This window comes from Chiloscyllium plagiosum, unplaced genomic scaffold, assembly GCF_037043375.1.
Source record: "Chiloscyllium plagiosum isolate Xiang-an unplaced genomic scaffold, Cpla_swu_hap1 HiC_scaffold_19, whole genome shotgun sequence".
NCBI classification, from domain to species: Eukaryota; Metazoa; Chordata; class Chondrichthyes; order Orectolobiformes; family Hemiscylliidae; genus Chiloscyllium; species Chiloscyllium plagiosum.
In genome coordinates this window covers 20,347,838-20,365,241 of record NW_028270157.1, presented here as the reverse complement: position 1 = coordinate 20,365,241, position 17,404 = coordinate 20,347,838, and the positions used below count along the sequence as shown (strand labels likewise).

Here is a 17,404-nt window from a genome sequence, read left to right as displayed (position 1 = left end):
GGGGAATTTTATGACAGTGTAGATGTGACATAATTGGAAGCTGCTATTGGTGCAGTCTGGTTAAGTGCCATTTTACATTTTCAGATATTAGAGAGTATAACCATCCTTAAGCAAGCTTGCAAGGTTCAAGAAGCATTTCGTCGCATTGTGACTGGTCTGTTACTGAATAAGGAAATGACGGCTGACTCCATCCTCTTATTAAGCCACGGCCTGGTGACAGAGAGCTTGCCATTGATGACACAGAGAACCAAGTGAGCAGTCATTCATTTGGATTACTATTTACTGAAGTACGGCAGATTAAAATTTATATTGAGACAGTATTTTCCACTGATCAGGTAGAATCTGGTATTGGTTGTGAGTAATCAAAGACTTAACCCTCTGCTTCTGTACCTTTCCCCCGTTTCAGTTATTTATCCAGTTCACAAGACCAAATGATCTCTGCCTCAGTCACTCCCTGAGGCAAAGATTTCCACATTCTGAATGGCTTCTCTGTTAAGCCTTTCCTTTTAGTCCCCCATCCTGTAGCACTGCACCTTTGAAGAATTATTTACTCAAGTCTTTGCAACCAATGTTCTGAACTAAGTAATTGTTTTTGCTCCTAAACATTTGGTTAGCTTTTCGGTATCACTGCGTAAAACCTGGTTTGGAATATTAGGGGTCCTGGGGATTTCCCACTCTTCAGCTAGCACCGACAGTGCAAGGTTTAGTCTGTGCCGCAGCTGGGGACCTGCGTTTGTACAGTACCCAACAATCTTAAATTGTAACTGCAGCAAAAGTTAACCAGAATATGATCAGTCAGCCCACAACTCACTAGTTAAACCCATCCCTGAACTTCTGTGTATTTCATGAGTCGATGTTTTATCCAGCTGGTTTTGGTAGATGTTGGTTGGTGGTTCGTGGTGGGAATGTGGAATGCACTATTGTGTGGGCTGGATTGAGGTAAATGGCATGGATGTCCTTAAAGAGAAGTTAAGTAACTGCATGAGGGCGAAAGAAAGGTGCCTGATGGGGTGAGATGGGAGGAGGCTTATCTGGAGCACGGGCCTGTTCGGTCGAATGGCCTGTTTCTGTGCTGCATTCTCTGTTTCTTTATAATGCTGCCACTTGTCACTTTAAAGAGGTCAACACAAGAAACCTGAAGCATCCCGTGTTGGACTGAAGCCCCAGAGTTGCCTCTTGCTGCCCCCCACCCCAAGCCGTACGGGTGAGAAAGCAGCTACCAGCACCAAGACCAACATGCACATTCTGGTCAATACCGGGTTGAGGGTAAGTGATCAGAGTTTCTGCTCATTCATTGATTTCTGAAATGCCTTATTTTTCTGTTTGGACACAGGGTTACAGGTGTTGCTGACTGGGCCATTTATTGCCTGTCCCTTGTTGCTGTTGAGAAGGTGGTGGTGGTGGTGAGCTGCTTTCTTGGACAGTTGGAGTCCATTTGCTGTGGGTTCACCCACAATGGTGTTCCAGGATTTGACCCAAGGTCACCGAGGGACAGGTGATTTATTTCAAAGTCAGGATGGAGAGTGGGGCAGGGTGTACATGTGTTTAGGGATATGATCGTTCACAATGGCCTTTGAAAAACCTACAATTCCTCTTTGCTTTTTTAATTTGCCAATGATTGCAAGGCCACACATTTTGCCTATCCCAACTTACTCTGAGGATGTGATATAGACTTTCTCAAGCTATTGTAATCCTTCTAATATTGTTTACACAGTGAGGTCAGGCAGCACATTTCCAAAAGTTTGACTCAACTGGGACAAAGGAATAAGAGCATATGTTCAAGTCAGGCTTGGTGGTGATGATCCTTCATGTTGTAGTGGTCATGGGGCTTAGGTGCTGGAGTACTTGGAAAGGCAAAGGATAATGTTTGGAATTATACTGAGGCTGTAAGGATTAATGTAAGAGCAGTGGTTGGGAAGACAAGGCTTGTTTAACTTAGATAAATATGAGATGCTCCATTTTGGAAAGGCATATCAGGGTAAAGTGCTGGGAAGTGTTGCAGAACAAAGAGACCTTGGAGTGCAAGTTCATAGTTCATTGAAAATGGACTTGCAGGTAGATAGGATAGCGACGAAGGTATTTGGTGCGCTTATCTTTATTGGTCAGTGCATTGAGTATAGGAGTTGGGAAGTCATGTTGCAGCTGTACAGGGCATTAGTTAGGTCACTTTTGGAATACTGCATGCAATCCTGGTCTCCCTGCTTTGGAAGGATGTTGTGAAACTTGAACGGGTTCAGAAAAGATCTACAAGGATGTTGCCAGGGTTGGAGGGTTTGAGCTACAGGGAGAGGCTGAGGCTGTTTTCCCTGGATCATCGAAGGGTGAGGGATGACCTTGTAGAAGTTTATAAAATCTTGAGGGGTATGGATAGGCTGAATAGCCATTGTCTTCTCCCCAGGGTAGGGAAATTCAAAACTAGACGGCATAAGTTTAGGACGAGAAGGGAAAGATTTAAAAGGGACCTAATGGGCAATGTTTTCATGCAGAGGGTACTGTGTGTATGAAATGAGCTGCCTGAAGAAGTGGTGGAGGTATTATAGCTACAACATTTAAAAGGTGTCTGGATGGATATATGAAAGGAAGGGTTTAGAGTGATCTGGGCAAAATGCTGTTAAATGGGACTGGATTAATTTAGGATATCTGGTCAGCATGGATGAGTTGGATTGAATTGTCTTTTTCTGTGCTCTACATCACTAGGACTCTATGTACATGCTAGGCTTTAGAAAATTCAGGGGTGATTAAATTGAGTCGGTTATGATGATTGCACATTTGCCAGAGTAGTTGATGTGAAGGAAGTCCAGGTTGCTTGTATCCATTTATGATCTGGCGTTCTTGGCTGACTGCAGTTGGCAGGAAGTTAGCTGGGGAAATTGGAGCATTCAGGTTATTATGATTACTCCGTGCAATACTTCCTTGGAATAAGGGTGGGGCTGGTTGTGAGATTTTCGATAGGTCACCTAGAACAATTCTGTGGTCACTGATAGTTGGAGTCAATTGGATAAAAGTAATGGAATAGACTCCATGTTGGAACAATGGTGCTGTTAGCTGTACTGATGACAAGGCGATTGAAAGGCACTGGCTTTGTTTAGTTAGGGTTCAGGAGAACGTCCCAGGATCCATTTGACAGCTCCGTGTAGGTAGGATTGATGAGGAGTCTTGGGGAAGCAGAATTAGATGGTCAGCTTCAAAGAGTCACGCCTCTATCCTAAAAAGGGCGCTGCTGTAAGTAGGCGCTGAAGAATTAGGACTCAGTAAAGCTCTAGGAGTCATTAGTTGCTACTAAGTGTTATGGCTGGGACTTGAAAAGTCCTGGGAGCTGAGCATGATTGGAACTTTGAGAATCCCATGGGGATTACAGTCTAATTGGCAACGACCTGTCTGCAGACAATCTGGAATTGTGCCTAAGAGTGCAGTTTGAAGAATCCAGAATCTTGGTTGACCCAGGAAAGGAGCTTGATGTACCAGAACATGAACAAGTATTGAAGCAGTCCACGACGGAGTGGCTTTCAATGAAGTTCTGAATTTAGATAAACTTTTGGTGGTGAAGAATTGAAATTTCTTTTGAAATTTTAATGTGATTTGGAGACCTACAGACTAGGTGGGTTTCTGAAAAAATCTGTGGAATCTATCTTGGCTATTTCATCTGTTCTGCGGGGTGTTTGACCACTGTTAGTCCATTGCCCATACTTACCTCCTGTTACTTCTGGACGTTAGAGTATAAGTTGCATTTACATTGTAGATTGTTTTGTTTCTCTCCTAACTTTGTTTAGTAATGTTTATTGTTGCTCATTCAAAGCAGTGGATCCTTGTGGCTTTATTTTCTTAGTAGGTAGCTGAGGTCTCACAGGTTTGCATACTTTATATGAAAAAAAATTACTAATCTCCAGCCAAATTGTAAATCAGAGGATGGTGGAGGCATGCAAATAAAAATTTGGAGTTTATGGATTTTTGTTGGGCAAGGGTTTTAAGGATTATGGAATCACACCAAGTGAATGGAGTGGAAATATGGATCAGCCCTGAATTATACTACAGGAGTTGATCGGCTCCCTCCTATTCCAGATGCTAAAAGGATTATTGAATTATTCTTGGAGGATTGCTCTGGTACTTGCTGTCAATGGTACACAGTGCAGCATCAACAGCTGTAAGTTGGGTGCTGCTTGAGCAGACTAACGTTTGTTGGGTGGAATTGTAATTCTTGGGTGGTGTGCTGAAGTGTGAAAATGGAAATCAGTAAATTGGATTGTTTTACTGGTGCCAGGCTACAAACAACCTTGAAATCTTCCAGCTTGTTGGGGGAGATGGACCCAATGGCTCCAGTGTTACCCATCTGGTGCACTCACTGTTCTTATTTCACATGGGCCAATACATGACTCCAGTCTCACGCCCATTGTGGTTGTCAACAGACACTGCGTTCTGTAGAAATCTTTGTAGTCTGGGTGCTTTCATATGTGTTTGTGGTGTAAAGATGGGCTTACCATTTTGTTTATATGAAACAGCTGTACACAAGTTTTTTTTTGTTAATCTTCTCCCAGTTGTTGCATATGAGCTTGAAGAGATCGAAGGTGAATTCTTCAGAAGAACACATTTTGGGAATGCTTGACCCATTTGTGCAGCTATTGATTGACTGCCTCCAGTCCATGCATGTAAAGGTGAGCACCGTCTACATCTTTACAGCTTTACATTCTGATGTATAACATTCAAATCGACAAACTAAGTAGACTATTGTTATTGAAGATGGGCTAGTAATACTGTTCCAGCTAGCAACTTTGCTGTGAAAGTTTTTTTTCAAATTCTCATTATTTAGGTTTTCTTTATAATGGTTTAAATATTTTAGACTGCAATATTAAAAAAAATTAAAAATCCTTTCAGTGAGGAAAAGCTTCCCTGCATAAAATTACACAAATTCTGTGTGGCATGGTGATTTTTTTCAATTTTAAGGCAGAACAATATCGAGAGTCAAGAAAGATAGTCACCAATAAATCCAGTTAGGAATACATGAGGAACTTCTTCAGTTTTTGGAGAGTGGTGACAATTGGGAGCTCTCTCTCCCAGGGAGTGGTTGAGGTACATAACATACGTTTGAGGGGAAACAAAGTTGATACAAAAGAGAGTAAGGTATTGAAGATTTAGAAAGAGGATTTTGAAGAAGAGCTAAACATGAGCATCTGTAAAAATCAGAATTTTTTAAATTGTGAAGATATACTCAATTCACCCCCCCCCCCCCCAGAAACCCCCAACCTCCACTGCAGCTGTTTCGAGAGAAACAGGACGCCACATCCAGATTTCTGGTGAAGGCACCAAGTGCAGTGTAGATACACCTGGTCAATGATAGACGGGCCTAACCACTCCAGGATAGATTTCCTGTTTGTGTCCGGTGTGTTCTCGGTCAGATACACCAATGTCAAACTGGTGTTTTCTCTGACCGCTGCCTCCTGCTGGCTGACTGTCACCTACAGGATGACCAGCGGGCCGGCAAGAGTATGTGGAAGCTGAATATGAAACAACCCCAGAGAATATTCAGGCAGTCAAAAAGGAGTGCCGTGAAACCCCTCTTTGAGTCTCTTGCACACTAGTGGGAAAGTCAAGGGGAAAGGAGGTGTGCATAGAATACTCCAGACCATACAGGAGAGAGTTGATCCTGTTGGGTGGTTTCTTGAGCAGACTGTCTGAGTTATTTGGCAGAATGCCTCATGGCCAGAACTTTCCAACAAGCACCAATGCATTGCTTGGCTGGTGGTGAGAAGGACACCAGCCGTCAGAACCTTCATTGACACCCAGTCTCTGCTCTCCACTGCAGACCTGTAAGAAGAAGAAATCAGCTGAAGTGATCTGTTTCTGTATTGTTTATTTCCTCTGTTTGATAAGTATTTTTCATTCAGCAGAACATTCATGTGTAGATTTTATAAGAACACAGATTTATGCTGACTGATCCTGATGGCAGTACTGAAAGACTGCTGCACTGTCAGAGGTGTTGGCTTTCTCTCTCCCCTCCCGGGTGAATGCAAAGGGATCAAACAGCATTATCTCAAAGAAGAGCCAGATAAGTTCTTGCTGGTGCACCCCTCATCCACCATCACCCTAAAGCCAATTGTATGATCACACGTTGCATTGCTGTTTATGGGAGTTATCTGTGTGTGAACTGGTTCACATGTTTCCTCCTTTAACACATCAAACATGGTTCATTAGTTGTAAAGTTCAGTAATGAAAGGCCCTCTAAAGTCTTTACACAGCAGAGTTAACATTTTGTTTATAGGAAGACACATTCATATCCTAAAAGTGCATCTCAGCTGGAAATCACTTGAAAAAGGTAATTTGATATTTCCTTCCAGCATTGTAATAATGTGGACAGGATAGGCATGGTTTACTAAGGTTCCATCAGTGAAATTGACATTATTGCTTGCACATTCAGTGCGCTGGGTGTGTTGTTGCATATGTTGTTGGGGTTTCTGCATGAACATTAATTGCTGAGGTGTCACTTCTTTTTGTCTACAGGTGATCATTTCTGCCTTGCAGTGCCTCACCTGGATATTGAAATTCCCATTGGTGTCCACGGAAACCCTGGCTGATCAGCTGACCCAGCAACTTTTTGTGTTACTGAAGGATTATGCGAGGGCTGGAGCAGGGAGGGGAGACAACTTCCACCTGGTGGTGAATTGTTTCAAGGTAACAGTTTAAATCATTAACATCACCTTCCGGTGGTTGTGCCAGTCATTTTAAGTTATTATCCTGCAGCCATTGGAATATCCTTCTCCCAAGAGAAAGTGAGGACTGCTGATCTAGAGATCAGAGTTGAAGAGTGTGGTGCTGGTAAAGCACAGCTGGTCAGGCAGCATCCGAGGGGCAGGAGAAACCCTTTATCAGCCCTTCATCTCCTCCTAGTTGATTTCATCCAACACCTCATTGATGGATCATTACTGTTGGATCTCCTGAGCTTCTCCGTTTGAAGGAGAACATGTGGACCGGGTTGGACAAAGTCAGAGGTCGCATGACACCAAGTTAAGGTCTAACAGGTTTATTTGAAATCGCAAGCTTTCGAAGTGTTGCTCCTTCACCTGACAAAGGAGCAGTGCTCTGAAAGCTTGTGATTTCAAATAAACCTGTTGGACTATAACCTGGTGTTGTGTGACTTCTAACTAAGGAGAACAATCCTTGCTTTTCCCATCTCCCCCGTGTGACTGAATTATGTCAGTTAAAATACCTTTTTATGTCAAGTATGCTTGTCGTACTTTCTAAAGTCTGGAATCCAGTCTTGGTCATACCTATGCAGTATTTTATGAGGCTTGAATGTAATTTTTTTTTGTGCTGAAATTTATTTATTCACTCATTGTTCAGCATTCATTGCCCATCCTTAGTTGCCCTCAAGACGGCAGTAGTGAGCTGCTTTCTTAAAACGGGCGAAAGTGGGTGCTGCAGATGCTGAAGATTAGAGTCTAGATTAGAGTGGTGCTGGAAAAGCACAGCAGGTCAGGCAGCATTCGAGGAGCAGGAAAATTGCCGTGAATTCTGATGAAGGGCTCCTGCCTGAAACGTCGATTTTCCTGCTCCTTGGATTCTACCTGATCTGCTGTGCATTTCCCACACCACTCTAATCTTGACTGCTTTGTAAAAATGCTGAGTCCAAGTGGTGTAAGGTAGACCCATAATGGCACTAGCTTCAGGATTTTGATCCACTGACAATCGAGGAGCAGCAATATATTTTCAGGTCAGGATGGTGAGTGGCTTGGAGGGACTCTTGCAGGTGGTGGTGTTGCTCTCTGCTGCCCTTGTTCTTCTAGATAGTCAGGTCACAGGCACGGAAGGTCCTGTTGGAGGGACCTTGGTGCATTGCTGAGGTGCATATTGTAGATGTTGCACACTGCTGCTAGTGTCTCGTGCTCGTGGATGAGATACTCCATCAGCCAGCTGAGCAGGATTGTTTCACTAGCTGCTGATGGTGATAATTGTCCACCTCTACCTGGTGACTTGAAGGACCACACCTCACCTTGATTGATCTCTTCATCAAACTGACAGTTTATAAGGTGTGATGATTGAACCCATTACCATACTTCTGCAAAGCCAACCTAGGCCTCTACCTCCTAACTCCCCAGAGCCTGCCATAGAGTCATAGTCTTAGAGATGTACAGCCCAAAAACAGATCCTTCAGTCTGACTTGTCTATGCCAACCAGATATCCTAACCTAATCTAGTCCCTTTTGCCAGCACTTGGCCCATATCCCTCTAAACCCTTCCTATTCATATACCCATCCAGGTGGGTGTTTTAATTGTACCAGTCGCCACCACTTCCTTTAGCAGCTCATTCCAAACATGCAGCACCCTCTGCATGAAAGAGTTGCCCCTCAGGTCCTTTTTAGATTTTTCCCCTCTGACCCTAAACCTATGCCCTCTAGTTCTGGGCTCCCCCATCCCAGAAAGGAAAAGACTTGGTCTATCCATGCCCCTCATGATTTTATAAACCACTATAAGGTGACCCCTCAGCCTCTATCACTCCAGGGAAAACAGCCCCAGCCTTTTTAGCCTCTCCCTGTAGCTCAAATCCTCTAAAGCTGGCAACATTCTTGTAAATCTTTTCTGAACCCTTTCAAGTTTCACAATATTCTTTCAGCAGGGGGGAGACCAGAATTGTACACAATATTCCAAAAGTGGCCTAACCAATGTCATGTACAGCTGCAATATGACCTTCCAACTCCTGTACTCAATACTCTGACCAGTAAAGGAAAGCATACCAAACGCCGCCTTCACTATCCTATCTGCCTGAGCCTCCACTTTCAAGGAACTATGAACCTGCACTCCAAGGTCTCTTTGTTCAGCAACATTCCCTTACCATTTAGTGTATAAGTCCTGCTTTGATTTGCGTTTCCAAAATGTAGCACTTCACATTTATCTAAATTAAACTTCATCTGCCACTCCTCAGCCCATTGGCCCATCTGACCAAGATCCTGTTGTAATCTGAGGTAACTTTCTTCGCTATCCGCTGCACCTCCAATTTTGGTGTCATCTGCAAACTTACTAACTGTACCTCCTACATTCACATCCAAATAATTTATATAAATGACGAAAAACAATGGACCCAGCACCGATCTTTGTGGCACACTACTGGTCACAGGCCTCCAGTCCACTCTCTCTAAGTCAGAAGTCAGGAGCGTGATGGAATAATCCCAATTTGTCTGGATGAGTGCAGCTCCAACAACACTCAAAAGCCTGTCAACATTATCAAAGACAAAGCAGCCTGCTTGATTGGTATCACACCCTTCACCTTTACCAGTCACTTCCTCCATTGCAGGTGCATTCTGGCAGCAGTGTCTATCATTTCATAGCTGTGTTGCTGAAATGAACCATTGCTCCTTCAGCAGCATCATCCAGACTCATGACCTCAATCACCAAGAGGATAAAGAGCAGCAGATACATGGGAACACTACCTTCGGCAAGTTACCCTCTAAGCCACTCATCGTCCTGACTTGGAAATGTGTCTTTGTTATTTCAGTGTCGCTGGGTCAAAATCTTGAACTCTATCCCAATAACCCTGTGACAAGCAGTGCATCCAGCTCATACTCTGTGACAGAGAAGGTTGAAGGGAGGTTTTCAATGTGATGGATTTTGTGGGACGTCTGGTAGAAACTTACTTCCACAATAGTTAGTGCGTTGGCAATAATAACTGACAGTTCTCAGTCAGAAATCGAACTTGTTTTCAGAGATTGAAAGAATGCTGGAGATCACAGTGAATTAGACAGTATCCATGGAGAGAGAGCAAGCTAATGTTTCGAGTCTAGAAAACTCTACATCCATCCAGGACAAAGTATCCCTTCCACCAGCGAGAGACACTAGCAGCAGTGTCTACCATCTACAATATGCACCTCAGTAACTCACCAAGGCTTCTCCGACACTATCTCCCATGCCTGTGACATCGGCTATCTGGAAGGAAAAGGGCAGCAGATAGAAGGGAACACCACCACATGCAAGTGCCACTCCAAACCACTCACCATCCTGATCTGATGAAGAGTCATTTAGACTCCAAATGTTCGCTTGCTCTGTCCATGGATGTTGTCTGACTCACTGTGATTCTCCAGCATTTGTTGTTTTCAGTACAGATTCCAGCATCTGTAGTAATTATGTTTTCAAAGATGATCAGAATGGTTGGTGTCTTACCACCAGGGGGCAATGCAACACAGACCGGAATGCCACTTAAAATAAGAAGTTATTAAATATTTCTCAAAGATATGGGAAACATGCAGGACAGAGAGTTAATGTCCATGGTCCAGGTGAAGAGCTACTGTTGTGACAGACACCCAGTGGATTGAAAGGTCATCCCGATGCCAACTTGTGTCAATTTCTCTGAATGTGGCCTACAGCACACAGAGTGGGCATGTTGATGCCAGTGTGATTTGCAGAGGCCAAAGAAAGTTGCTCTGGACTCTGATTAGCTGCTTGCAGGCTCAAGTGAGTGAGTTCACATCAGCCTTTACTGCAATGTCCTGGTTCAGTAGGTTTCTCTGTGGCCCCAGCTCTGGCTCTGGTACAGTCTGTGTGTGTTGCTGATTGGGTGCATCTATTTAAAGAATTGTTCTCTTAAAATAACAGTAAGTATTGAATCAAACGAAATAGATAGTGAGATTGATGGTTTATAAGTCTTTAATATCAATATCATTGATGATGGGAAGTGGTTTGCACCCTTTCCCAGTCTGTCATCTGCGATTACGATGGTGGATTGTATTAATATTTTGTTTTCAATCATTCCACAGTCAATTACTATCCTCGTGAGGAACATGACAGGACACATGATAACTGGCAAACAGTTGCAGATTCTGTTGGGATATGCTGAGGAAGATATTTATGACTCATCACGTCAGGCAACAGCATTTGGTCTTCTGAAAGTGAGTAAAGGAGGCAACAGCTACCTGAGTTTTTATAGCACCTTGAAGCCAGTTGGAGAGATGATAAAGAGTAGTAATGCTATTGGACCCGTAATCCAAGATGAGAATTCAAATCCCACTCCTCAGCTGGTAGAATTTAAATTCAATTAATTAATCAAATCTGGAAGCAATAACCAGTCTTCATAACAGTGATCACAAAGCTACCATTGGTTGTCACAAAAGCCAAAGTGTTCAGAGAAGGAAATCTGCCATTCTTACCTGGTCTGGTCTACATGTGACTCCAGATCCACAGCAGTTCAAATTGACTCTTGACTGGCCTCTGAAATGGCTGAGCAAGACACTCAGTTCAAGGGCACTTAGAGATGGGCAGCGAATGCTGCGCATCCTATAAAAGAATGAATTAAATACCCCAACACACATCCCATGAGAATAATCAGGCAAAATATGATACTGAGCCACTTGAGGTATTGGAAATAAAAGTTTTAAGGAACAGTTTCAGGAAGGAAAGAGAGGAGGAAGTTCTAGAGCTCCGTGTCTGGGCAACTGAGGGCACAGTGCCAGTGAAGGAGCCAGTGAAATTGGGCAAGTCAAGAGGACCATCTTCAACTGGAGCTGAAGAAGATTTAGAGATTAGGGTAGGACCGAGGCATTAGGATTTGAAAATGAGGAAAGGAATTTTTCAATTCAGGAATGTGTTGAAAGCATTCAGGGAAGATAAACCCTGGAATGTGAGCAAGGGTAGGTTTGAGTTGGATTTTTTTGAAGCGTAAGAAGCAAGTGGATTGAGACATGTGATGTGAAGGATGAAAATGAGAGGAAACCAATCTCTCCCTCTCTTCTCTCTCCCTCCCTCCCCTCCCCTTCCCCCTCCCTCTCCCTCTCTCCCTCCTTCCCTCCCTTCCCCTTCTCCCTCCCTCGAAGTTTAGAATGTGGTCTCCCTAGGCACCACTTGTTGAATCAGACTCAATGCCTTCCCTTAAAGATGACTTTTTGTGAGAAAGGAATGTTTAAAGTAAGACTACATCCAAATGCCATGTCTCTCAGTCTCTGGCTATCCCATGGAGCCTCAGGATATGGGACAGTACTGAAGGAGGCCATTTGGCCAATAATGCCTGTGCTGCCTAATTGAAAGAGTTTTCCATTTAGTCCTACACACCCTGCCCTTGTCTGACCTCCATGCCACTCTCTCCCACCCCCACCCTCCTCTAGCTTATCTCTCCACGCTTCAGGCTCTCTGCCTTTATTCCTGATGAAGGGCTTTTGCCCGAAACGTCGATTTTGCCTGTCCTCGGATGCTGCCTGAATTGCTGTGCTCTTCCAGCACCACTGATCCAGAATCTGGTTTCCAGCATCTGCAGTCATTGTTTTTACCTCTAATTTAGCCCCGTATGTTTTGCCTTTCGAGCTGAGATCTGATTGTCTTTTAAAAGTTGCTGATTCGGCTCCCACCTCCCTTTTCTTTTGTCAGAGGTTGGTATTTCACTACTGTGCAATGTTTTCAACTTAAATTGTGGACCCATCCATGTGAGGGCTGCTGGATTAGCAGATTAATGCCTTGGTGCTGCATTTGCTATGGCAACATGACAATCCAACTTCAAACCCTTGTTGCCCAGTTCCCCCTTATCCTTCCTTCAGACTCGGCAAAGCCGCAGCCTCTGTGATCATCTCAACCCTCAATACCCCTAATCCACTCCGTCTTCTGTGGGTGTCACCTCCAGTTTCCCAAGTACTCCGGGAAGTCCCTTCTGCCCCTTAAAAGTCATGATACATGTTTCAAGCCCCTTCATTCAGTTTTTGTGGTTCAGACATTGCCTGCTGCTTTTTATCCTCACAGGCAATTCTCTCAAGAAAGCTGCTTGTTCCAGAGATGGACGAAGTGATGCAGAAAGTGGCCAAACTTGCTGTGACTGGACAGAGTGACCAGGTCCGAGTGCAGTGTCGTCAGGTCAGTGTCAAACCCCAGCACTGCAAGGTTCGGAGTTTCTCCATCCTTTACTACGGCATGTGCTGTAGATCTCAATCCGTTGCGCTTGTCATTCCTATGAACCCAAGTGCTTTTTAATGTGTTGGGATTCTGTATCTGTGCACCTGGGACTTCCAAGTCAAAGCAAGATCAAAGTTGTTCACCTTCCAAAATTTTGGTCATCACATGAAGCAACGAGAATAGAATTATTGACCAATCAGAGTGATCAGTTTCTATGACTGGTTCTCTTGTAGACTCTGACATACGGTGTGGTACCCATGCAAGTGTATGTTGGTGTTCTTGACGAGTGCTCAGTGTACAAGTGTGAGTGTGTCAGTTAATGCATGCAGGTGTGTGTGTGTATCGGGGAAGTGAAGATATGGTTGGTTTTATTACATGTGTGGGCATGCATCTATGTGTGTGCCTTACCCTTTGTTTTTCTGTGTCTCAAATTTGTTTCTGCATAAATGTTTTTTTTAGTATATTCAGTGCCCCCATTCTGTTGTAATCATTTTATCTGTTTGTTTCTTTGTGTCAGGTTTATTTGAAGTTTGTTCTGGATTATCCCCTGGGAAGTAAACTGAAGTCTCACCTTGAGTTCATTGTGGCACAGCTTTCGTAAGTCATGTTTCATCTGGGACTGGTATTTCCTCATAAATTTGTTTCTTGAAAGAATGGAGTCCATTGCAACAGATCCATGAGGATGGGATCCCAGTCCAGGGATTGTTGAATTGTGGCTCAGTGGTTAATGCATAAGCTTGTAAATACAAGTCTCATTCCACAGACTTGGAACATACGATCAAAGTGGCCAGACTGGAGTATTAAACACTTGCAGGGCATGGGAATGGAACCAGCTTAGTCAGAGGGTCAGTACTGAGGGAGTGCCACAATGTCAGAGGGTCAGTACTGAGGGAGTGCCACACTGTCAGAGGGTCAGTACTGAGAGAGCGCTGCACTGTCTGAGGGTCAGTACTGAGGGAGTGCCACACTGTCTGAGGTCAGTACTGAGGGAGCACTGCACTGTCCAAGGGTCAGTACTGAGGGAGCACTGCACTGTCGGACAGTCGGTGCTGAGGGAGTGCCACACTGTCAGAGGATTAGTACTGAGGGAGTGCTGCATTGTCTGAAGGACTGTTTTTTGATGAGATCACAAAATGAAGCCCTGCCTATTCTCTTGAGTTTGTGTTAAAGATCCTAAGATAATATTTTAGTCACAATGACATGGAAACGAATTAAACTTTTGGTCTTATTGTTACTTGTTGTGAATTGGCTGCTGAGATTACAGCAGGTTTTACTGCAGTGCCGATGTGCATCTTTCTTGAGAGTCTTGTGATGCAGTGGTAGTGTCCCTACCTTCTAGCTACATCCTGGTTCAGGTTCCACCTATCCAGAGGTGTGCTACGAAAGATCCGTGCAGATTCATTAAGGAAGTAATTGTGCGTTCACTGAGCGGGGCAGTGCTTCTCTATTCAATCCACTCTCTGTGTACACTAAAAACAGAATGGCCATACATGGTGGTTGGCTTGGAGAAATCCGGATATAATAATTTAAGAGAAAGCACCTTGTAAAATAATAGTGAATGAAAACTGTATTAATGTTTTAAAAAATCTTTTGTTTCTGTCCTGTGTTTAGCTATGAACATGATATTGGAAGAGAATCTGCATTGGAAATGCTAGCTTATATCTTTCAATCCTTTCCACAGGTTGGTTCATAAGATATTAAACATATACTTTATACCTGGCGTTGTGTGCTGATTAGTTGGCAAATAAACTCTGAAGGACTGAGATGTTGCTAAATTGAAAGCAATGGGATACCGTAGGCTTCCCAAGCTCAAAAAAGACCAAGATGTGAACCCATTCCTTTTAGTTACAGAGAATGGGTCCTTGTATATCAATTTGTGTCATTTCTTGTGAACCTGAATGAGCCATGTTAAATTGGTTCTTAGTGTAGCTATTGGCACATTCCGGATTATTCAGCATGTGTTGACCATTCCAATAACCCAGTGAAGAATTCAGGAGGAACCCCTTCAGTCATAAGATGAAAATGTGAAACTTCTGATCACTGCGGCACTGCTGCCTCACAGCGCCAGGGACCCGGGTTCGATTCCCGTGTTGGGCGATTGTCTGTGTGGAGTTGGCATATTCTCCCCATGTCTGCGTGAGTTTCCTCCGGCTGCTCCAGTTTCCTCCCACAATCCAAAGATGTGCAAGTCAGGTGAGTTGGCCATGCTAAATTGCCCATGGTGTTAGGTGCATTAATCAGGGGTAAATACAGGGTAGGGGAATGGGTCTGGGTGGGTTACTCTGCACATGGTCGGTGTGGACTTGTTGGGCGGAAGGGCCTGTTTCCATACTGTAGGGAATCTAATCTAATCTAAGAAGTGGTTGTGGTGAATATCAAAAGATAAAATGAAGGCAAAGCCAGTTGAAACACAAGGGGGAAGGAGATATAGGGATACGCTGACAAGGCAAGATGAAGAGGGTCAGGGGGACACTTACTGTTGAAGATTGTCACTGTTGGATCGAATAACCTGTTCCAAATCTGATGAATCTCTCTGAACTCTGATTAAATCTCCTCCTTGATGTTCCCAACTCTGAGAGGATTTTTCACAGCTTTTCAACTCAAAACTGATTTTGTTGCATCTTGAGCATTGTAACAAAACCAGAAATAGCTGGAGAAACTCAGCAAATCTGGCAGCATATGTGAGGTGAAAGCGGGGTTAATATTCCAAGTACTCTAACTCCTCATCAGGCAATATCTGATACTGAGCTGCACGAGGTATTGGAGTTATATGAGGTACATTCTTCTGATGGAGTCACTTGGCTCAAAATGCTAATTCTGCTTTCTTACCACAGATGCTGCCAGACCTGCTGAGTTTCTCCAGCTATTTCTGTATTTTGTTTGAGAGCTCGAGCATCGGCGGTTCTTTGTTTTATTAAATCCACATCTAACGTGTTTCTGAATGTCTTTGTGTCTGTCGGCAGGGTCTGCTTCATCAGTATTATGCCCTTTTCTTCATCCCTGTCACTCTGATGATTGTGAATGATGATTCACCGAGCTGCAAGAAGATGGCAGCTCTGGTAGCTCAGTCGTTGTTGAGCAAGGTGGACGAGAAGCACAAGGACCTGATGTTTTCGTTGGTCTTGACGTGGTTCCAAAGTGAAAAGGTTGGGGCTTGGGTCTGCAGCAGTTTGGGAGGATCATTAATGTTTGGGATTCACTTCCCTTGGAAGAGAGTTCTTAAATTTATTCAGAGCTGAGGTGATGTTTGGCTCATATCCCTCAAAACCTTTCCTATTCATATGCCTCTCCAAATGTCTTTTAGATGTTGAAACTATACCAGCATCAACCACTTCCTCTGGCATATACGCACCACCCTCTGTGTGAAAAAGTTGCCCCTCTCAACTTAAAATTATGCTTTCTAATTTTGAACTTCCCCTACCTCAGGAAAAGCCCTTTGTTGTTTGCCTTACCTATGCCCCTCATGATTTTATAAACTTCAATATGGTCACCCCTCAATCTTCCTCTGCGCCAGGGGAAAAAAGCCCCAGCCTATCCAGCCTCTCCATATAACTCAAACCCTCCAGTCCTAGGAACATCCATGTAAATCTTTGTATCCATTCCAATTTAATAATATCCTTCCTATAGCACGGCAACTCGAACTGTATTCCAAAGTGGCCTCACCAATATCCTGCACCGCCACAACATGACATCCCAGCTGCTGTACTCAATGCTCTGACTGTTGAAGGCAAACTTGTCAAATGCCTTCTTCCCTACCCTGTCCACCACTTTCAAGGAATCTAGGTTTTTCTGTTGGACAGCACCAAGAGTTTCAAAGAGGGAATTGCAAGTCTTGGGCCAGTGCTGACTCAAGGAATAGCTGTCTGTAGTGAGTCTAAAGACATGGGAAATATGCCAGGGGCTAGACCTGGACAACTCAGGATTGCGAGAGTTCTTGGCCTGAAGGAGATTGTATAGATGGGTGAGTTGGCAGGCTTTATTTGAATGCAAAGAGATTTTTTAAATGTGACAGAACAATGCTGTTTAGTGTGATGAGAGCAAAATCTGAAGTAAAACCAAATAATGCTGGAGCTCAGCCTGTCTCGCAGTATCTGAGAGAACATCTGAGTTACCATTTCAGCCTATGACTTTTTCAGTTATGTCCCTGTTACAGATCTCTCACCGTCGACTGGCTGCCCATACTTGTGGGCTTTTTGTTGAAACTGAAGGAACCACCTTTGAGAAACGACTTGGGATCGTTCTTCCAATCCTTGAAGCCGCAATTGATCCTGGAAATTTCCAAGATGTGAGTCCTGCTCATGCACCGTGCAGTTTTTATTAAAACTCCATGTTGGATTTGGGGATGGGGCTGGTCAGCTCACATAACAAACTTATTTTCTTAGTGAGTTTTGAGAAGATTTGTAGCTCAGGCTGAGGTTTTGGATTTAGGTTTGCTCACTGAGCTGGAAGGTTCATTTCCAGACATTTCATTACCCTACTAGGTAACATCTTCAGTGGGCCTCAGACAAAGCACTGTTGATAATTCCTGCTTTCTATTTACATGTTTGGGTTTC

At 43.8% G+C, this 17,404-nt stretch overlaps 1 protein-coding gene across 3 annotated transcripts in view; it reads left to right on the top strand.

Moving 5' to 3' along the window:
- utp20 (UTP20 small subunit processome component) overlaps positions 1-17,404 on the top strand; it is a 114,907-nt gene that overhangs the window by 82,679 nt on the left and 14,824 nt on the right. For 2 of the 3 annotated variants that reach the window (XM_043709794.2, XM_043709793.2), the window contains exons 46-55: positions 85-251; positions 1,119-1,266; positions 4,533-4,649; positions 6,493-6,663; positions 10,736-10,867; positions 12,702-12,812; positions 13,369-13,448; positions 14,463-14,532; positions 15,815-15,997; positions 17,005-17,136. In XM_043709794.2, the coding sequence (XP_043565729.2) occupies positions 85-251; positions 1,119-1,266; positions 4,533-4,649; positions 6,493-6,663; positions 10,736-10,867; positions 12,702-12,812; positions 13,369-13,448; positions 14,463-14,532; positions 15,815-15,997; positions 17,005-17,136 (1,311 nt within the window). The remainder of the gene's footprint in view (positions 1-84; positions 252-1,118; positions 1,267-4,532; positions 4,650-6,492; positions 6,664-10,735; positions 10,868-12,701; positions 12,813-13,368; positions 13,449-14,462; positions 14,533-15,814; positions 15,998-17,004; positions 17,137-17,404) is intronic. The other variant, XM_043709795.2, reaches the window with a different exon arrangement.